Source organism: Colletotrichum navitas (genome assembly GCF_030913465.1).
Source record: "Colletotrichum navitas strain CBS 125086 chromosome Unknown LY79scaffold_9, whole genome shotgun sequence".
Lineage (NCBI taxonomy): Eukaryota > Fungi > Ascomycota > Sordariomycetes > Glomerellales > Glomerellaceae > Colletotrichum > Colletotrichum navitas.
Genome location: NW_026850555.1, coordinates 666,823 through 686,991, shown reverse-complemented (window position 1 = coordinate 686,991; position 20,169 = coordinate 666,823). Strand labels below are relative to the sequence as shown.

The 20,169-nt window shown below is 55.2% G+C and overlaps 6 protein-coding genes and 1 non-coding gene across 7 annotated transcripts; 4 read left to right on the top strand and 3 right to left on the bottom strand.

Moving 5' to 3' along the window:
- Positions 1-531: 531 nt before the first annotated feature.
- On the bottom strand, positions 532-626 carry LY79DRAFT_t52. Its single transcript has one exon. It is a non-coding gene; the product is annotated as a tRNA-Ile (tRNA).
- A 3,295-nt stretch (positions 627-3,921) lies between these two features.
- Positions 3,922-4,358, top strand: LY79DRAFT_408530 (uncharacterized protein). Its single transcript, XM_060553072.1, has one exon. The coding sequence runs from the start codon at positions 3,974-3,976 to the stop codon at positions 4,307-4,309; it is 336 nt and encodes a 111-aa protein (XP_060418040.1). The 5' UTR covers positions 3,922-3,973; the 3' UTR covers positions 4,310-4,358.
- LY79DRAFT_408553 (uncharacterized protein) lies at positions 4,226-5,181 on the bottom strand. Its single transcript, XM_060553073.1, has one exon. It carries the CDS (start codon positions 4,916-4,918, stop codon positions 4,409-4,411), a length of 510 nt encoding a protein of 169 aa, XP_060418039.1. The 5' UTR covers positions 4,919-5,181; the 3' UTR covers positions 4,226-4,408.
- A 5,788-nt stretch (positions 5,182-10,969) lies between these two features.
- LY79DRAFT_408495 (uncharacterized protein) lies at positions 10,970-11,848 on the top strand. Its single transcript, XM_060553071.1, has one exon. The coding sequence runs from the start codon at positions 11,239-11,241 to the stop codon at positions 11,695-11,697; it is 459 nt and encodes a 152-aa protein (XP_060418038.1). The 5' UTR covers positions 10,970-11,238; the 3' UTR covers positions 11,698-11,848.
- Positions 11,849-13,624: 1,776 nt separating this feature from the next.
- LY79DRAFT_656832 (uncharacterized protein) lies at positions 13,625-14,497 on the bottom strand (the record flags this gene model as incomplete). Its single annotated transcript, XM_060562697.1, has 1 exon — positions 13,625-14,497. Exon 1 carries the CDS (start codon positions 14,129-14,131, stop codon positions 13,625-13,627), a length of 507 nt encoding a protein of 168 aa, XP_060418037.1. The 5' UTR covers positions 14,132-14,497.
- A 2,770-nt stretch (positions 14,498-17,267) lies between these two features.
- Positions 17,268-18,411, top strand: LY79DRAFT_408476 (uncharacterized protein). The gene is made up of 2 exons (XM_060553070.1): positions 17,268-17,806; positions 18,064-18,411. Exons 1-2 carry the CDS (start codon positions 17,553-17,555, stop codon positions 18,263-18,265), a joined length of 456 nt encoding a protein of 151 aa, XP_060418036.1. The 5' UTR covers positions 17,268-17,552; the 3' UTR covers positions 18,266-18,411.
- Positions 18,412-19,134: 723 nt separating this feature from the next.
- LY79DRAFT_408439 (uncharacterized protein) lies at positions 19,135-19,867 on the top strand. Its single transcript, XM_060553069.1, has one exon. It carries the CDS (start codon positions 19,286-19,288, stop codon positions 19,745-19,747), a length of 462 nt encoding a protein of 153 aa, XP_060418035.1. The 5' UTR covers positions 19,135-19,285; the 3' UTR covers positions 19,748-19,867.
- The last annotated feature ends 302 nt before the right edge of the window (positions 19,868-20,169 follow it).

Genomic DNA, 20,169 nt, shown 5'->3' with positions numbered 1-20,169 from the left:
GCGTAACTCATTAATGATAAATATACTTAACTCGGACTCGTGGCTAGAAGGAGAACGCATATTCGTGGTTCTAGTCGCTTCTTGCTTAAAATTGGACGTTGTGTAGGCAAGGCTGGACATTACGTTGGACGCTTTCTCTGCACCATTGATACCTCGGTTGACAGAGGCCGATGTGAGATTTACGTTGGCGCGCATGAACACTCAAAGGTCGGTCTCCTTATCCTTTACCACTGTCCTCTTTTCTAATTCGCCCAAATACACACAACTCGTCCTTCCTTCCCGCCGGCTCAGTTCTCCGTGTCTTCTATGTCATAGAGCACACCTCACCTAACCAACTCCCATGTCCAGGTGACATCCATGCCTGGCTCCATTGGCACATGCTTCCAGAGCATGAACCATGGATTGATACGTCCGGCGTTTGAATTAACTAGCCACTGTAAATTACCAAGACGGACGACCAACGAAGGCAAAAAAAGTGCGGTCTCCTTCCCACCTCCTACCGCAGCGCGGTTGAAACTGCAAAAGATGAAGTGATCAGTGTGAGGCTTGAACTCACGGCCTTGGCATCACTCAACATATCCGATGATATATTAGTACCACGCTCTAACCAACTGAGCTAACCGACCAATTGCAACCGTATTGTGGGGATGTTGTGGTGTGTGTGTGGGTGGGCGAGGTTTGAGGGCCCTAAGAGAGGCCCACGATGATGGAGCTTGCGGTGGATGGGGCCGGGAGGGGTCCTGGAGGGGAGTCCGGCGGACGTCGGAGGGCGCCGGCGGGACTCGGGTGCCGGGCCGTATGGTGGAGACGACACATCTCAGCAAGCTCTAGCCAACGATGAAGCCTTTGGCTATGATGCTTATTGAAGTCACTCAGGTGGGGGTGCCAGAAGTGTTCTCCGACTCGGCCCGTTTGGCCCACGATCTGAAGCCGTCTAGCCATACGAGCCTGAAGAAGAGGCGTCTTGAATACTCAACTCTACCATCGGTCGTCGGCGTCTTTTGGCCGAGAGTTTCCAAGCAGCACAGAGAGTTCCGAAAGTGAGTTTAACACAGCCCGAAAGAGGAAGTCCTCGCAACGCAAATGTGTCAAGGGAGGCCAGAGCGAGTTGTCGCCCGATGGTCGCCTTGACGAGTCGCGGAGCACAGCACCGAGAAGCATGGCGCCGGGCTTCGAGCTCGCGGAAAAGGTTTCCAGACTATCCACATATGGAGACAGTTGGATTCTCTTCGGGATTTACCCCGTGGTTGCCTGGTTTTGACCCGTCATTTTGCGCATGGCGAATGTCAGTGGTGAACTGAAACTATCTTCTTCCTCTGGACAGGTTCGTACTTACGTTGGAAAGCCAGCGTATGAAGAAAAACGCCGCGGCCTCTCATATCATGATTCCTACAGTGTATAGTCGGCTCCCATGCGGGAATAAAGCAAATTCAAGCAGAAAAAGGCCCCGACACCATCCGTCTGGCGTCTGGGGATTTCTCAAGAAGCCAGTCGGGGTGAGAGGAGGCAACGTCACGGAACAGACTTGGGTCTTATACACATTCTTCATCAGAGTCAACGCTGCCATCCCAATCACATCTGCCCCGACCCAAGTCTTGCCAGTTTCCCCTAAGATAACATGATAAAAAGAGAAGCCTTCTTGGTGACAACAGCAGCACTTACAAACAGAAACAAGGAGTGGCCAGCTATGAACATTAAGCCGACTCGACGCGAGTGAGGCGACGAAGAAACGAAATAATATTAGTTCACAGAACAAGGCAGGGTAGCTTTTCTTCCAGTAAATACTTATCAACTTTAACTTCGTTCTTCAGAGTCTCAGATGGAGGGAGAAGTGCGTTGTGTGGCTCGACCAGTTGTCTTGAAGGTTGAATTGAAGGAGACAGCTTTCTTTGTGGCCCTCAATCCATGCAGTATCTCGCCTTCTTCTTTACAATGAACCACAGTTTTTTACATCCATCTGTACATACTCAGCATGGCTCGATGCTTATACCTGCATGTGATGGATCACAACAAGAACAACCCTATGATATAGATGGTGTCTGAATGTCTCCCAATACATGAAGCTGCGCTGATACCGTTCGGCAGAAAACCATTTTGTATCAATGCAGCAGTCAACTTCAACATAAGTGAAAGCCTTCATTTCAATCGTAAGAGCCGGATACGAACCGATGCCGATTTCTATTATTTGGAACATCTCCGGTGGATATGAAAGTCATACACAGGCTAGAATCTCAGCGTTATAGACATAATCTATCTGCTGCCTTTCTCAATACCCGTCTTGGGAAGGTAAAATGGCAGTCTGAACCGATGCACATCGGACCCGGCTCCGCAACTCGATTACACCAACTCTCGCAATCAGCCCGGCAGCCAAACGCTGTACCGCAGGCACCGTATTTACAGAATATACTGATTTCTGTACCATCCTTCTACAACGTTCTAACATCGTTTGGAACCATCAACACAAGCGCCAGAGCCGGTTGCTTTCATCTCAGTGGCTTCGCACCACGTCAGATCTGACAGACGGGCCCCCGGACGCTGACACAAGAGACGGGACGACGCGGCGGACTCGACGGACTCGCTGGCCTCGACAGACTGGCTCTTGTCAAGGCAGTAGGCCGCGCCACGTCCTCGCGCACGTCGGGACACGCCTTTCGGTTCCTTCGGAGACCCTCGGGCAGGCGGAGAGGCCAGACAAAAGGTCGTTCTTCTCTTCCCTGCTACTTCGTGGCTCTTCGAGCCGCCTAGCAACAGACATCTGCCGCGGCAACTCCTTGGGCACTGGCCGAGGAAGGGCGCGTTGAGAGACCTGACTTTGGCTGTACATAACGTGACATTCACACCTGCGGAACATGCACTTCGGTTTCACTTGACCCCCATAGACTTCCCGCCTGCTGCTCGCCCAGCCTCTCACTCTCTCGTGACCGGCGTCGGGACCCCGCAGGCCAAGGTGGAGGGGATCACAGCAAGAAAGACATGATGGTAGAAGGGCGCAGCCAACACCGGGATGTATCTCGCCCTCCCCGCCCTCTCCCCCCCAGCAGTCCACAATATCAGTCTTAACCTGATACCAACCAACCCCCTTTCCCCCTCCACTCCTTGTGATGTGCTTTGACTGTTACCTGCTGTGTCCGTCCAACTTCATCTGCACTCTGCACTCCACAATGCACTGCACTGCACTGCTGTGCTGGCAAACAGACAACAGGTAACGACAGCCACCCAAGGAAGAGAATCGGATGACCAAGCCCCCCCTGGCTGCACAGCGCAGACGACGCCCGCCTCCCCTTCAGGCCCCAGACGCAGCAGCAAGGACAACAACGAGAAGAGCGTCACGCACGAGCGTTTCCCCCGTCCAGCCATCACCCATCAGTCTAAAGTTCGTCTGACAACTCAGGCCACAGCGGTAGCTCGCTGCCACTCACCGAGCGGTTCCCTCGTCAGGCGGCCGAGCACATGTCTCTCTTCTTCCTCTCCTCATCTCCCAGGAAGAGTGGCTGGCGTAAGCTTCGTGTGCCATCTAGCACACTCACGCATACACGCGCGCACGCACGCACGCAAGCTTGCAAGCGCCGAGCAGTGACCTATCTCCTGACGGAAAAGTCCGTGATGCAGGATGTGCGAATCTCGCGAGCCTTTTCTATTCTAGTCTTCACACACCCCCACCCCCCACCTTCTCATCTTCTTAGCTCGTACATTCGTTTTAATTAGCTGACACCAGATGGCAAGCCCCTCGGCTGGGGGAGGGGGGGGGGGGGTTTCAAAAACAGTCAAAGAGCGTAGCAAAGATACAGGGAGCCAAGGGCCGGAGGGCGGGAGGAAACAGGTTGGGCAATTTGGAACGGGCGACGGACGGAACAACTGGCGCTCTGTGACATCCCATCCAGTTGCCCTACCGGTCCCACCCTCCCCTCCGTCGTCGTCGTCGTGACCTGTCCTAGCCGCAGGACATGCTGCGCATCGTGTATCGTACCTTGAGATGCGCAACAGTTTTTACCCATTCCCTCCTAGCGTCTCACTCTCCTTCCTTATCGTGTTAGCCTCATCTTCCCATGCTGCTGATCACGGCCCTCACCATCTCTGGCTCTCCTTGTTTCTCATCTCCGCCAGTCCAACTCCATGGCGCCGGCCGGTTTCTTCTGTCTTCCGTCCTGGGCTCCATTCTCATCGGCCCCCTTGCCGCCCCATCCTGGAGCTAGAGGAAGCTTCCACATCCGAAAGAAAATACACACCTCCTGTAAGAGCACACACACGCCCTTTGTGGGAGCAAGCCCCCCTCCCAACGACGCCTTCGCAGAATAAGGGCGCCCGCTAAGAGATATTGCGCCATCCGCCTAACAAACAAGGAAACTAGGAAAAGGAGTAATAGCACGACACTTGTCCGCTAGACACGTCCCCTTCTGTAAGCAGCACACTAGAAACGGATACCCCATAGGCAATCCTGGAAGAGCACTGGCGTCTGTCCTTGCCTGTGTGTATCCGGAAAGTAACCAGGCCAAGACCGCGCGAGCAACAGCACAACATGGGCACCAACGCCAGCGCCAGCTCCAGCACCAACGCCAACGCCAACGCCAACGCCCAACACCAGCAGTAGCATCGATTGGCGGGCCTTTTGAGCGTTGGCGGTTGGGTTTGTATGGGGGAGGGGATGGAAGAGTGCAACAGAAAAGGGGACGAAACAACGACCTAGGAGAGACCGGAGACAAAGTACGTGTGACGTGAGCACGTTTTGGACAGCGCCGGCTCCGTTCGGCCGTCGTCCTTTGACATGTCCGTCTCCCGGAGTGGACTCCGGAAGAGCGACCCAGACATCAACAGACGACGCGAGAGTGTACCGGCCAACTGACCGGGTGGAGCGGGAGAGGCGGGAGAAAAGCAACAACAACGGCTCAGAACGATTTGTCACTGTTACCCCCTTCCGCATCTGCAGAAGGTTCAAGCAGCCTAGGACGCGTACTCTAACGTCCGGCCAGCGCAAGGTCACCCGGTACCTTTCTCGTCATCATAATCGACCCCCTTCCTCCGCGTCCCACTGCTAGTGTCGATTTCCGACAGAGAAAGGACCTTCTTCGATGCACACGTGCCCGTGTTGTAAGGAAGATGTGGTCCGGACAGGTTGATCGAAGTTCAAGGCACACACATACACACGTACGCACACGCCCCCTTCTGCCCCAACAGGAATTATCGCATCCGATGCGCCATGCAAGAAAGTGCCCGGCGAGGCCCGGCGAGGGCAACATAATGCAAGGATACGGGGAAAAGCCAACAAATCACAAAAGGGATTGTCATGGTTCGCACTACCACCGGGTACCCTCGCAAGGTCTTCGGGCAAAAGGGAACAAAGATCTTCGACCTACCGGCCTAGCGCGGCGGGGGAAAGCCGGCTAGAAACGACACGAGAGAGATAGGAGCGAAGTAGGGGGGCCTGATGAGGCACCCTGCCGTGGTAGCATGGGAAGCTACTGCATCTCGTCTTTCCGATCACACTCTGCATCCTGCCTCACTCACTCGTTCCCGCCGCCGGTCCTCCTTCCGCTCTGCCGACTGCCAGGACAAGGCCTTGTGATAGGTTCTTGCGAACAAGGTAGAAGGGGGAAAGCCGTGTCCACAGCCGAGCTGAGAGAGGAGAGAGAGGCAAGAACACGGCCTGCCGGCAACAAATCATTGAGAACAGACGCCGCTTGTGACGTAGCGGGAAATTTGATGGTCATCGGGTTAGTTGTCCTAAGGTCCCGTGGGTTAGGCCGAGGAAGGGTGGAGAGGGGGGGGTTGTTAGAAAGGATGTCAAGGGGGGGGTCCAGAAACATCGGAACTCGAAAAATCCATACTTTCACTTTCACTTGGCAGGTACGGTTACATTCAACGATCTGTTTCTTCATTCCTGGTCATAATTGAACCGCATTGATGGAGAGGGGGGGGGGGGCTTTTCGTCACTCCTGTACGCGTACTGCTGCTGCTTTGGATGAACATAATTGCCGTCTCAAGACAAGCATGGACCGGTTTCCTCTGCGGGGAGAGCAGACACGGTTTGAGAATTGAGGGGGGCAAGAAGGGGGTGGGGAGGATGCTAGTGTCCTGAGAGCTCTCCCTCTCTCGGTATTTCTCTCTGCCTTTTCCCGAGTCATTCAAGTCCCAACGAGGCTCTCCTGCAAGCTGCTTATGCTGTCGAAGGAAGATCCATCCTGTGGCGCGGGACGGAGACGCTTCCTCCACTCGAGGTGTTTGAGGAGATGGAGCCGGGTGGAAGGGAAGCCACAAGAGGACAAAGAGGACTCTTCACGAGGTGTGGAATAAACGAAAAAAAGACGACGCTAACCTTCTTGGAGGCCAGCTGTCTGAATACCTCTCCCTTTCCTTCTTACTCGGTGAACTCGGGCTGCCTGCTGAGCAGGATAATCACATAGGTAGTGGTAAATAAGGGGGGGGGGGGTAGGGAACGATCGGACTTTGGAAGCTAAACAAGAGTACGACGTGGGATAATAACGACCCCCCCCCCACGCTGCAGTGAAATGGCTATCCTGTGACTCTGCGGGAATGCGGCTGACTTACGCAGATGGGCCTTGTTACCAAAATACGAATACAAGGCGGCCCCTCTTCAGGTCACGCAGGTACACAATGATAATCCAATACAGTTGGAAGAAGGGCCTCGGTAGGGGATGTTGTCGAGAGGCGGTGTAAAAAGGGATGCAAGGCGGCAGGTGGGAAACTCTATTTGGGCAGCATGTCTTGAAGCTGTCGCCGTGATTCGTCGCGCGGGCAGCAAAGCCGGGCAATAAAATGGACGAGGTCTCAGACCTCGCTGACAGACGGTGAGATTACGCAGATGCGAGACTCGTTTGCGACCGTAGGGATGGGATGGGACGAGGGAGAGCTCATAGTTGCGTCTCCTGGCTTGCCGCCAGCAAAAAGGTCGTCGGCATCGTGCCGTGCTCCAGTTACTCACTCTGATCGCCTCGAGGCCTGGTGGGATGCCATCGCATTCATGATGCTGCACAGGCCGCAGGGGCGCATCATCGGTGGCCTAGCCCAAAACAGACAAGCAGGCACCGCGGGCTTCATCATAGCCGGCGGGAGAGCATCGATTAGTGCCGCCGTAGGCCGAGAAAGAGAGTCCCAGGCCGAGCCCAGCACACCACTGGAGGTGCTGAAGAACCACTAACCACGAAGGGCGCTTGCCTCAAGTACCATGTATGTGGCGTTCCGCCCAAAACCCTGTCATGGAAGAGAAGGGGGGGAGGGCTCTGGGGTTTCTTGCAGGTTCATGGACGAGGACGTCGGGGAGCGAGTGCCCGGGACACCTGCTGCGATGTGATTCGATTGTCGGCGGCGTATATACGACAAAGGCTCGAGGCCAAGATGAGAGCGCGAATGCAGCACTTGCGTCATCTTCCCATTGTTGACTGTACAGAGTGAAACGGGTCGAGGCAGGATATGCCTCTCACGTCTCGTTCGGTTGAGTTTGCCTGACCTGCATACGCACGGGGGCATGAAAGGCCCCCCCCCCCCGCCCCCCCTTCAATTCTCTAGAACGACAAATACCGCGGCCGCAGTCCTGGGACTACGTGAGTTCCTGGGGCCGTGTAAGTCCAGGACTGCGTTGTTCGGCCGCTCAGCCCTCTGCCACTATCCGATGTTTTACAGTTTCAACCTCTTCTAGGAAGAAGGCTTAAAAAAGGGCATGTGGAGAGAGCTTTCGAGGTTTAGCCTCTCCTCCCCACTTCTTCTTTGCTGCCGCATTATCCGTACCCGTCGTCCCAATCGAGATAAGACAATCGCGGCGCCATGTCACACCGCCCTGTTTCTGCCCCTTTTCTTTCTTCTCCCTCTTTCTTTTCTTTTTCCTCTTTGTGCTCTTGGTTGACACGAGACGGCTGTGGAAAAGAAAAGGTCCAAGCCGAGTTTCGTGCAACCCAAAGCCCAGGAACTTGGGGCCTTGGAAGGGAGCGGCAAAGCACAAAAGCAACAACGTGGTGTCCTGGTCGATGGATGATATTCACAAGGATCCGTGTAGGCCCTGGTTGGGGGGGAGGGGCCACCTGGAGGGGGGGGGGGGGGGGACATGCAGCTTAACCCCTTTTTTTGACGACATCGTGTCTGGCATCGTACATAATAGTTGACGTAGCCGTGGTTGATGAAACAAACAAAAAAAGAAATAGAAAAAGAAAAAGGCTGGGGGTTAAACTGTCTGCTTCGATTTATTCGAAATAATATTCCAGACCGTTGGGAATAAACTCCCCATCGGGTTTCCAGCCGAAAGTGAAGCCTACAGAAGTGGCTCCCAAACGGAGGAATTATTACAGCTTTCCCACCCGTACGTAGCCTGAGGGACCCTTGAGCCAGCTTCTGCAAGAATGCTCCCCTCGATCAATTACTAGAGCTAATGGCGTTTGCGCCAAAAAGCCCCGATGACGAGTGACGACGTGATGCTGGACTAAATAAGCGCAATCGAAAGTCTGATGGAGCATTGTTGACATTGGCCTCAATCTCGCGACAGCGCTATTCACCGGTAGCAAGATGTATCTCGGCCCAGAAACCACGAGGAGACGATATGAATGAGCGTTCAGTAGTTAGCATCCGCTAATGAATGACAGGGCGCGGAACTCGATATGGCGCTTGTGATGGAGCTGGCCACTGGCTGGACAACGCACCTCTAGCGTACAGCAACACGTCGTTGCTGGCTCGGAATGAATTATTCCATTACTGCCAGCAAAGGGTGTCGGCTCTATTGATACGCTTCTGGGATCCTGGCCCGTCCCTGTCCTCTTTGAGCCTTGCCCCCGGATATGGGGAAGCTCTGGGGCGAGAAAGGCTCCCTCGCCATGTGAGAAGGCGCTGCCACCAGCGGCGGGAGCTTTTTTGACCGCATGCTACGGGAGGGATTATGGTTAGACTCTTCATGTGACAGTTGCAAGCCTCGACAACCAACCACAAAGCTATCATGTGGCACGATTCGAGTTGACTCGAGGGATTCTGCGAAGAAACCGGCGTTCGGCGGGCGCACGGCCAACGGCTGCCGACAAGAGGTTGGGACGAATGACTAGCGTTATAGGCATGATGTTGGACCCAATGGGCAGTTGTTTGGTTTGTGTTCATGGTTATAGTTGATCACGGCTGAATCTTGTCAGAGCTGAAGTGCCAATGGGGGAGCCGCGCTGCTCGAGGGCCAATGAAGTCCGGATGAAGCTTGCCCTGCGAAATGTGTGATCCTTTGGAACAGACACGATTCCATTGTCCGAGACCTTAAAGGTTGTCTCGCATGTCATTTCGTGGAAAGGGCTGAGCAAGGATGGGCGTGCGTACTTGGTATCATCCGATGCTGTTTCTTAGTTCAAACCAAGAAGATCTAGTTCCTAGCATCAGTACGCATGGTTTGCGTGGGAGGGGAAAAAAAAGAAGGCTCATTCGAGCTCTCCAGCCGCAGGCATCATCGATGCGGCAACCACTTGTGATCCAGGGACGACAGATCTCGGTCAGGAACTATGATTTTCGTTGTCTTGCAGGGCAATCGTGGGATGCTGTTGACATTTACGAGGCTCGAAAGCCTGGTCAACGGGCAGGGCCTTGCTACACCAGGCATGGGCGGGTACATGTCAATCATCAATATCCAAGACCGGGACGGAAAGAACGCAAGTCCTTCGCGTCTCTCAAAACTTCTCGTTCGGGCTTGGTGATTCATTCATTGGGCGGTAAACACGTCGTAGGATCGGCGGCAGCCTTGGTTGCATCGACGCACGATAATCGTATCTGAGCTGATGGCACGCACCACTTGGCCAGGGTCACGATATCAATAAGTGGGAAAGACAGAAAGATCAATGCGGTGGGTTTTGCGCTTCGCAACGTGCCTCACCGTCGTGGTGGATAGCAATGTCGAGCCCAGGTCGTCGGTGTATGTAGATGATGGCCTGCCTGCCTACCTGCAGTATGAACCCGTCATGTGCTGAGCTCCGAGGATAGAATGGCTCCATCTGATTGGACAAGATTGAGAGTCGTAGTCGATATCAAGTTAGTTTACCACTGTATCTTCGGCTGCCCTTTCGGAAGCCAGATGCCGATTAATTACTTCAGCCTCATTTCAGGACAAGCAAGCAAATCACCACCTCAAAGAGTCACGCACAGCCGCACTTCCGGGGTACGAGCCTCCCAATTTCCCGCCCTGGCAAAACTCCATTCGAGTCGCCCCTTCGAGATTTTCGGTGGGGATTCGACCTTCTTCAGTGATCATCGTCGCCCGCACCTCGCCTGTTGCGCTCAGGGGCAGGCATGTGGAGGTTCTACAGTCGATCATTGACAAGCGAACAGTAGGCTGATCGACAGGGCCAAACAGCCCTGGGCATGCGTGCGGTACCCGTTCTTCCCAAGCGACGAATGGACGGACTCGTACGAGTCAAGTTTCTTTGCTGCTGAACAGAGGATCTACCGTAGGCAGAAGGGCAAGAAGTCAGTCAAAACCACCCGAGGCTGCGATGGCTTGCAGGGAAACAGTGCGCGAGGCGGTTGGACGGTGACGTCGACGCAGACCTGCAAGAAACGCCTCTGTTGTCGTTGACTCGAGCCTTTCAACGAAATGTTTGACGCTGTTTTCGTGAGACGGAAGACACCCTAGAATGTTTCTGGGCATAACGCCTCTTCTTGGTCAGAGGATCGCCAAACAGACTAATCCACTGCGGAGGATCATCGGGCTAGTCAGGTTCCGTCGGGTCCCGAGGTGTTGGGGTGGCATTTCGCAGGACGCACGCGTCGTTTGGTAGCTAAAGCGTCTGGCGGCATCGTTTGTGCTTCGGACGTTTTGGCACCGCACTTGAAGAGAACGGAAGGCGGCTGCAAGGGAGGAAAGGCTTGTTTGTGGAGGCGCGGTGCTCAAGTGCCCGCTCGCTTAGTGCAGTCCTGGCCGGATAGCGGAAAGAAATCGCCCCCCCCCCCCTGATGGAATTCGCGCGATGATACATCATACAACCGGGGCTGCACTCTGCTCAGTTCGGACTGACCCGAACGGGGTTAGCTCATTGTCGAATGCCGTCTTACCTGAGCGACTATCGATGGCTTCCCGAGGACGGGCCAATGCCTTTGCGGGCGAAAGCTTCGCCTGCATCCGTGGTTACTTGGTAATAACTTGTACTTTTGCTTCGGGCAAGCTGAAGCCGTGGTCCCGGCGCGAGAGGTTGATCTCCATGTTCATGCCGCGCGCGAGCCACTCGTTGTTAGCAGAGGTGTTGATGGCTACGGTGCAGCTGGAGAGATTGATGGATGGGCTTTCCCACTCTTCCCACTCTTCCCACTCTTCCCACTCCCACTCGAGCGCCTTCTTTTGTCTCTTTCTTTGCCTCTTGGCCTTCGTACCTCCGCTTGGAGGCCGTGTTTCCCTTCCCTTCCCGTATACCCACGGACGTTGATAGGCACCGAGTAAGCAGCAGCACAGCTCTGATAGGCGGCGCATCAATATTTTGGTTGCAGCCTGGAGCATGGGGTCGTCACCGTAGGGCAGATCCCCAGTCGGCTCGAGCGGGTATGGGCGACATCCCCATCCTCCCCTGTTGTCCCGTTTTGCTCACCGCTAGCTTCCTTCCCTCCCCATTCTCATCCCGGATCGGATTGAGAGAAAGAGATACAGCATACATGCGGAAAGAGCCCGAAACACCTGGCTTGCTACATATTTTGTGTGCGCGTCTTTTCTCAGGCGTCGTTCGGATTCCGCCTGATGAGTGAAATCAACCGCTTTCCAGCCTCTATGTTACATAGCACCACTCTGCCCATGCGCCCGCGTTACATGAGGCCATGCAGCATCTCCCTCCCCATACATAGATAGTATTATCACCGTGTGCTCCAGTGAGCCTCAGCCTGTCCAGGGATGGGGGGTAAACGCACCCCTGCGCATTGGGGTTGGGGCCTCAAACTGGTCGTATCCGTACTCTGCTTGGAACTCCCTGGCGGACCTGCTTCTCATTAATGATTACAGGAGGGGGTTGACCGCTTAGTGGCCTCATGATCTCATTCCACAGGGGTGCCATATGCCATTGTCGCATAATGTCCTCGATGGTCTGGCCTCGCGGGATTCCCAGCGACATGTGAGACGTGTCGGCTTGAGCAACTTGTTAACGGGGGATCATTGTCGACGGCTATGTAGCTCCATGGAGGCGTCTTTCCCGTCCGGTTCCTGGAGCTTGGTTATGATTCAATCGCGTTAGCGGCGCCCGAGGCGTCCCGTACAATCCTCAGAGCGTTGGGAATAGTCAGGAACATATGTCTCAGACAAGCGTTGAATGCTGCGAGTGCTGCTTACTAGCCTTGCCTTTCCAAAAAGAGAGAGACAGAGAGAGAGAGAGAGAGACCAGGCACGCACCAACTGCTCATTATGGCCAATCCATAGGGTGATTACGCGGTAGGTGCGCACGGGATGCGCTCTACTGAAAGCAGCAGCACGCAGACCGCAACACGCTTGGCATGCTCCACTGCACGGCTTCCGATCCGCATGAAGCTGCCTGTTCCTACCTAGTCATTGGGTCAACAAGTGCACACCATCTTTTCGCCTGATGTGATGTTGCGGGATAGATTGAATGACAAAGTGCAGGGCCGTGATTTTTGATACAACGTGGTGACGGCAGGCGCCGAGAGTTTCCCGCTGGTGCACGTTCACCGCATGCGGATTGCTGGATGTCAAGTGATAGATACTCAAGAGTGGCCCGTATACGGTCAAATCGTGTTGCCGCTAGGCAGTCTGTCCTCGAGCCAGGGAAGATCGGGCTACAACCGGCATAAAGGCGGTGTCAAAGAACCATATACCCTGTGTGAACGACCCTGCATGCTGCAAGATTGGTTCCAGCCTCAGGAAAAACTCAAAATCCCTCCCACCTTCAGTTTGGGCTTCAAATGACAGAATGGAAACCGCCCTCCCCACCCTCTCCCTTCGGAATGGAATGCAAAGAACAGCCGAAAGTGACCCCGGTTTTCACTCAGGTGGGACACCCTGAGAAATAGGAACCCATGTTGCCGAGGTGCCCTTCCGATATTGGCTGGAAAGTTGAAGTGGAAGATTGGATGGGAGGGGGGCAAAGAACAACAGCTTTCAGGGAGGCGGGTGGCGGGTGGCGGGGGTGGCGGGTAAGGGACTAGTAGAAGATGAAGAAGAAAAGAGTGGAAGAAGGGCAGTCGAGAAGATGTGAAAGGGCTTGGTTGAAGAGCTCACCAGAGATACGGAACTTGGGTGTCATGTAGCGACATGAGAGGCGTTCAATTGACACGACGCCAACGGGGCCGACAGACGATGAGCTGCTGGCACGCAAGCCAGGCGGTTCGTAGATGCTCATCCGGCGGTTGCACGAGGTTAAGCCACCACTGTTCTAGGGCCCGTGGATTGTGCTGAGGGAGGACCGTCGCTCCGGACGACATGGTCTGCACATCAGTGGATACTCCACGTGAGGCAGTATCGGTCAGACTGCAGATATCGGGCGTACAAAGTTTTAGCCCGCACGTGGAATTCATCGCCGAGGTAGTATCTGAGCTCGAAAAGGGACGACAATCATAGGCGAAGCAAGGAGGGGTAGTAGACAGGCCTCCCCCCGATGCATGCTGTGTGTGTGTCCGTCTCGCGACCGCCGACCTGGCCTAGTCTGGCTCAATGTTCGACGGTCGACCGCTAGGGCCTTGCAGGGACAATGGTAGCCATAGGCAGATGGCAGCCTCGACGGCGCCACTCTGAATCGCAGGGCATGGCCGGCTGGTAGGTGTGCAACAAGCGCAACAGTAGGGCGGCAAAGAGGGGGCCGGCCAACCAGCGACAATTGGCATGGATGGCGGCCATGGCAAAAGGGCCAGAATTTTTGCCAGGTAGGAATGGGTGGCCCGTTGCTGAGCCGCTGCAGGCTTCAGGCAGTTGGAACCACCACATGGATACCATACCGGTGATGCAGTCAGAAACTTTTGGGTCCGATGACCTTGTCCAGCTTGTCTTGCCGAGGTGTCCGCGCAATCTCGTTCCGCCTCTTTCGTATTCCTCTGGATCCACGGCCCAATGCAGCCCTGTCCTGTTAAAATGCTCCTCCTGCAAGTCAAGGTACTTTGGGAGGGGACGGGGACTCTGATTACCAATGCTAAGCTTCTCGTCCAAGGACAGCAACGGAGTGCCGGATCCGGGGCGATACATCAATCAATCGATGAAGGGGTGTGCGATGCAGGCGAATCGAATTCGTTGTGGAATGTCCAAGGGATGAAATCATTGCCCTCTTCGGCGCTTGTCAGCCATATCGATTGGTCGGCAGCACATATTGCGTCTGCCCATGGGGACGTTGCCGGTCACAAACTTGAATGATCGTGGCATGCGACAACTTGGATGCGGCATTGACAGTCACAAAGTGATGACGGTGGTGACTGTACCAATGACACAGCACCCGCGGAGACGGCAATGTGAGTGGACAGCCGTTATGGTGTATGTAGTTGTGATGATGGTGGTGGTGGTGGTACTGCTGGTTGCGGGTGGCTGGATGGACCCAACAGTCGCACATACCTGGGCAGTAGACGGGGATTGGTGCGGCGGAAACTGGAGCAGACCGGGCTTGATGTGTGCATGCCGAATTTTGATCTTGGCGCCCCCGGGGTTCTGTTTCGTTCCTTGGCTCAGATGGCTCCTGGCTTTCTTCAGACCAACGGGCGATAGCAACTGGGCGTAAGGGGAGTGCTGTGCTAGGCGGCTTGTCGTTGGAACAAACATACAATGCCGCGGGCTAGCATATTGTCAGTCGTCCCAAAGATGGATTGGCGTCAGACGTAGCTCGTATGCTCTACAGCTTCATGTACGTGTACGTGTGTGCGTGAGGGGGAGGGGGAGGGGGAGGGGGAGAAAGAGAGAGAGAGAGAGAGAGTGTGTGTGTACCGTCACTGGCAAGGTAGGTGCGAGGGAATGGTCATGTAGGAAACGGCTGTTGGTTCGGTTTGGCTTGGTATAGTTTGGTTCCGTTCCTTCGCGCAAGTAACCAACAACCTTGGAGGAGGATAGACACTGTGCCCCTCCGGAGCATTTACGCTTGCTTAGTCGATTCCCAGTGGTTTGGGTCGCTTGAGATCTGTCGACGCCCTAACCTTCGCGACAGATGACTCTAGCAGCGGGCTGCGTTTCTTGGTGAACCCCTAACCAGGGTATCGGGATCTGCCTAGTTCTTTCGAGAACAACCGTAGATTTGGGGGGGCAAAGCCAGCTTAGAGTGCGCAGTAGCCCCGAAGCACGTTGGAGGCGACTCCTGGCGTGTGGGTTGGCGCTGGCACTTGTCAATGAGCCGCAACCACATTGGCACGACGATGCTATCAAGGCATAGCAGGGTAATAATTAGTGCATGTGTGTGTACACAACTTAAACGGGGCGGAGTAGACGCCTTTTACTTGGTGTAGAGGGTGGCGACAGCGACGACTGGGGGGCCTTGGTGCCGTGATGTGTCCATGACGCATCCAGTTGCGTACGGGTCCAGAGCCGCCGGGGAGGGAACTGACCCAACCATGGAGTGAGCGGTGAGGAGCCCATGAGCATGTCGATGGACAAGGGCAGTTTGAAGTCGAAATCACACACACACACACACACACACACACACACACACACACAGATGGCGGGCCCAGACGAGGTGACCAGGTGCCCGCCCGCGAGGGTTGGTGTCGGATGGGTTCTCGATTCGCAAGCGGAAGAGAGGAAGAGAGCAAGGAGGAGGGGGGACGAAGGGTTGCGTGCAGTCGTCACTGCGGAATCCCTCCGAGGTGAAGGACGCGGACAAGAGTCGAGGTCGAGGCCCGAGGGGTTGTTCGGGGAGGGGAAATGCTTCCCCGTCGGCCGTGACATGCGTAATTACCGCTGCTCCTTGCCATCATTTCCCTCCTCCCTTTCGTAGGCGATTGCTTCTCTTTGTCATCGTCCTGTCCAGCTGAAGATGGTTCCATATTTGAGAGCCTCCGCTCGTCCAAGGTAACTGTTGGAAGGTGCAGCTCCGGGTGGTATGAAAGTGATCATATCCGTACTTTTCATACTCTCTTCCAGTGTGGATTTATCATAGCACCTACCCCGTATCCGTCCCGCATATTGATGAGGAGAGGAAGGAGCGGTGTGGGGCCACGCGGGCGAATCATGTGACCACGTCCCAGGTGAGGCGCGTTCGGTATTTTGGGGGGGGGGGGGGGGGGTGCGTGTGTGTGTGTGCCTCACCGAGCAAGCGCAGCCCGTCGCCCGTCCAAGCGGACCGCTTCCGTCTCTGCAGTCAACATCTTTTGCTCGACCATTTTCACCTTCACCGTCAGTGTTACCATCACCGTCGCCGCTGCCGCTGCCGCTGGCTGCCGCTACCGCTCGACAGGCCTGATATCCTTTCTGCACAGACATCGTCGCCTGTTGGAGCTCGTCTTGCTCATACACTCACAGCCCGCGACGCGACATGCATATGCATAACTGACCCTGTTGGCCAGTTCTTTCCGTGCCCTCCCCTGCTCGCAGCTCAGTCCACTGTAACACTCCGACTCCTCGACTCTCAACTCCGCAGCCCGTATGCACGCACATGCGGGCTGCAATCTCAATCTGGTGTGCCCACATTGCAGGGCAAAGTAACCTGGGGATCAGTCGGATAGTCATCATCGCCGCCTTCCGGCAGGGTTGTAGGCTGTCATGGACTAAGCGAGGCAAAGGCGGGAAGGGAAAGAAGAACAAAGTCTTTCCCGGCCCTAGGCAATGGCCACTTTCCAGGGAGGGGGGGGGGGCCACACAGCGCCCCCAATGTAGTCTGAGGTATACCACATAGCAGATACGCTATAGGTGGTGAGTGTGCGGATACTGTGTATCTAGACAGGCATGGGTGGAGCTTTGCACGTACAAATATCCGTATCTGTATATATACATTGTATCCGTACATGTGCAGCGACCAGGCCATGGCGGGGCAATGAGAAATGGCATGGGAGTGGAGGAAGGAAGAGGGGAAATCTGGATGATGCAGGACAAGCTGGGTGGGCACCGGAGAATGGAGCAGCATTGCGCGTTGCAAGGAACCCAACGAATGTTGCCTAAAGGGCTGGCTATCCCTTCCTTGCCTATCCCTATGCCCTGTCACCCTGTCCCCTGTCGCCTTTTGTCCTTGCGAAGCACCTCGCCCTTTCGCCCATGGTCGCCATTGAACCCCGCCCCCCGGGCTCCCTCTCCGGTCCCCGGTCTCGCGTTTGGCTCGGTATTCCTAGTAAATACGCACTCGGCAGATCTCACCTGTGACCGAGACTAGGCATGTACGGAGTAGAGAGTGGTGGTATGGTATGGTATGGTATGGTCTGGCCGTCGCGTCCTTGTCGTCCTCCTGTTTGGTGTTTGTCAATGGTGGCTAATGACAAGGAGGGCAATGGCAAGCACAAGCGATAATCCCATTTCAATATTGGAGGAGCGGAACGCCGCTAGATGCATTTCTGGTTAGGCCCAACCAACCCCCTTCCTTGCAACTGAAATCTGACGCGCTGCGACTAAATTGGAGGGCGACAGGATAGGGACGGAGGGTAACCAACTTCGGACCGGCCTCCAAACCTCGTCACAATGAGATGGCATTATCCGTATCGAGATGCCGTGCTCTGTATCCTATCCCGGTGTGAAGAGACGATGCATGTCGACGCCAACGGGCCATCAGCCCTCGAGGCCAGCCACCATTACTGACCGACAGCTTTCGGCAATTCCATCGCGATTTTGTCCTTCTCGTCAGCTTTCTTTCCAGCCGGGATCGACACCCCAACATCGCAGACACGGCTGTGGTTTACACCGTTTTGCCCCGGCAATCCGTCTTCCAGGCACTGCCACCTTCCCCGCCAACACTACGAGGTAAATTGAGTTCAGGTCTTCAATGCCCGCCTGCTTCAGGGCTGCCGCCAGCTCGACTGCCTGTGCGCTCACTTCGGCATTGCTCCCTGTATGTCGCGTCGCGTCTCGCCCTGAAGTGGACGAGAGACTCGAGACAGGATGGGCCAATGCCCGCGTCCGCGCACACCCACGTCTAGCCCGAGAACTTGTTTGATAACCATAACTTGCGGGGGAAACGCTAAGGTAGCCCCGAACCGCCGACGGCTGACAGGGACAAGCACAACATCAGACACCTTGTGTCAGGAGACACGTGCCATCTCAGCAATGCTTCTCTCTTCAGGGGCAATTGCCCCCAACAACAATCGAGCCGAGACCAGCTATCTACGTAGTGCAATACGTGGATCGGTCCAGTTGAGCCAATCCTCTCTTGACGGTGATGCTATTCTTCATAGCGTTACAAGGGTGATGCTACGGCCATGATGCTTAGCGATCGACCAGTAGACCCATTGCGCCGTCTTCTGTCTCAGTCCGCGTCTTCAGGTCACCCAGCTACGTGAGCCATCCGACCACGTCTGGCCTCCATTCGGGGAGCGGGAGGCCGACAACGTAAAATCAGAAAGGCCGCATTTCGTCCCATCGACAGCTATTTTTGTCACAGGCCAGGCTTATTGGTCGTGGCTGCTTTGGAAACAAGTGAGTCTCAAGGTTCCACACAACTTGACTGAACAGGTGCAGGAAACCGCCGAACCCCCTTAAGCATCGTAGGTAGTCTCTAGACGATCGCCAAACCAAACAGTTTAGACCACCGTTTGGTCCCAAGCCCTGGACCGGCGCGCTGAAATAACCTTTGCGACGGCCCAAGGCGCCAGCAACACCCCTCGATAACTCGACAACGCCGTGAGGGTCGGAGTCTTTTGGGTTTGGACGTTGCCGCTTGCTTGCGCCCTCGTGACGAGCCTCGTAGAGAGATGTAGGGCTGTGCTGCGCAATGCTCGACAGGACGTCGAGCCTCGTCTTGTCCAGCTGCGGCGTTTCCGAACTGTAAAGGCGATGAAGATATATAGAACAAATGAAATAAAATAAAATAAAAGACCGTTCTTCCTTTTACAGACCACTTGAATACACTTGTTTGTATCCCGTCGTACAATCTCTGTCGCGGACGGAGAATATTCTGGCAGCAGAGCCCCGTGGACCCCATCACACCTGTTGGGGTTAGTGTTGTGTTCAACGCACAGAAGTCCCCGAGGAGTCTATGCTCTTTTCGTATACTGGGATCATCTCCGGCGCAAGCATTCCTTCAACTTCGCCCGAGTCAGGGTCCCACACCCGCGGGGTCTAGATCGCGGGCACCACACGGCAGGTCCCTCTTTCAAGTACCCTCCTTTAACGACGCCTTGGTGGGCATTTGCTTTGTTCTTATGTTTCGCAGTCTCCGTCGTCGGAAGAGGACAGAGACGAGACCGGAGTCCCCATCTAGACGGACGGGCTGCTCCTTGCCCGATGCAATTGAGTGCGAATGCCAACCCTCGTCTGCTCGTGCCGAGACGGCTCCGGCCTTCATTAACCACGACGGATCGGACATTGATAGAGAAATGGGGCCCATGGCATGTATTGGTAGACAGCAGTGCCGTTCCTGTATTGGCCCGCAGTCAGTTCGATGTACGGATACTGTACTCCGTAAACATAGACATACATACAGTACAATGCATCCCATGCAGGAAGAGGCAGGCTCACATCTGCAACCTGAGACTCTGCCGGGACCGACGTCTCTTGTCCTGGCAGGCTGGGCATGTGCAACGCTCGCTTTTGACGTTCTGGCGGGCGGGTGATGATTGTGATCCTATTGCAAATGCCAATGCAACGGCAACCGGGCATCTTGACGATCGACCAGGGCCTCTTTTTGGGGTGGCCAGTGAGGGATGGAAGAGTCGGCACATCAGCCCCCTCTCCCAAGACCTCTGAAGCCAAGACGAGGCAATGTGCAGGGGAGCGAGCATCGGTCTTCACCTTGCGTCGCGCATCACTCGAGCTTACACTAGGTAGCCCGCCGATGATTCGTAGGGACGGGAAGTTAGAAAAAAAGGAAAGAAAAAAAAGACATGCAGAAGTGAGACAGGGAAGAGAGGGTGGGCCCAGCCACAAGGTTCCACATCATCTTCTATCAGGCTAGCGCAATAAAAAAGCGCAGATCTCTGTTCTCTGGGGCCTGGGCTTTCGGTCCATGTCCCCACTACACCGTGATGCAACCTTCAGTCCAGGGGATGGAGAAGGACCCACTCACCTCGCGTTCCTTCCCTCATTGCTCGCTCACCCTGGCATCATGTCTTGGGAGCAGGTGCCCCTCCCCTCACACCTACTGCCTATGCTCCTCCCAAGCAAGTGGC

Bases quoted from the DNA above. Each gene is read 5' to 3' on its own strand.
- LY79DRAFT_408553 (XM_060553073.1), bottom strand. From the start codon at position 4,918: ATGCGGAAGGGGGTAACAGTGACAAATCGTTCTGAGCCGTTGTTGTTG.
- LY79DRAFT_408476 (XM_060553070.1), top strand. From the start codon at position 17,553: ATGCCGTGCTCTGTATCCTATCCCGGTGTGAAGAGACGATGCATGTCG. The intron at 17,807-18,063 runs GTAAATTGAGTT...GACAGGGACAAG, and splicing joins TTCCCCGCCAACACTACGAG to CACAACATCAGACACCTTGT.
- LY79DRAFT_408439 (XM_060553069.1), top strand. From the start codon at position 19,286: ATGCAATTGAGTGCGAATGCCAACCCTCGTCTGCTCGTGCCGAGACGG.
- LY79DRAFT_408495 (XM_060553071.1), top strand. From the start codon at position 11,239: ATGGGCTTTCCCACTCTTCCCACTCTTCCCACTCTTCCCACTCCCACT.
- LY79DRAFT_408530 (XM_060553072.1), top strand. From the start codon at position 3,974: ATGCGCAACAGTTTTTACCCATTCCCTCCTAGCGTCTCACTCTCCTTC.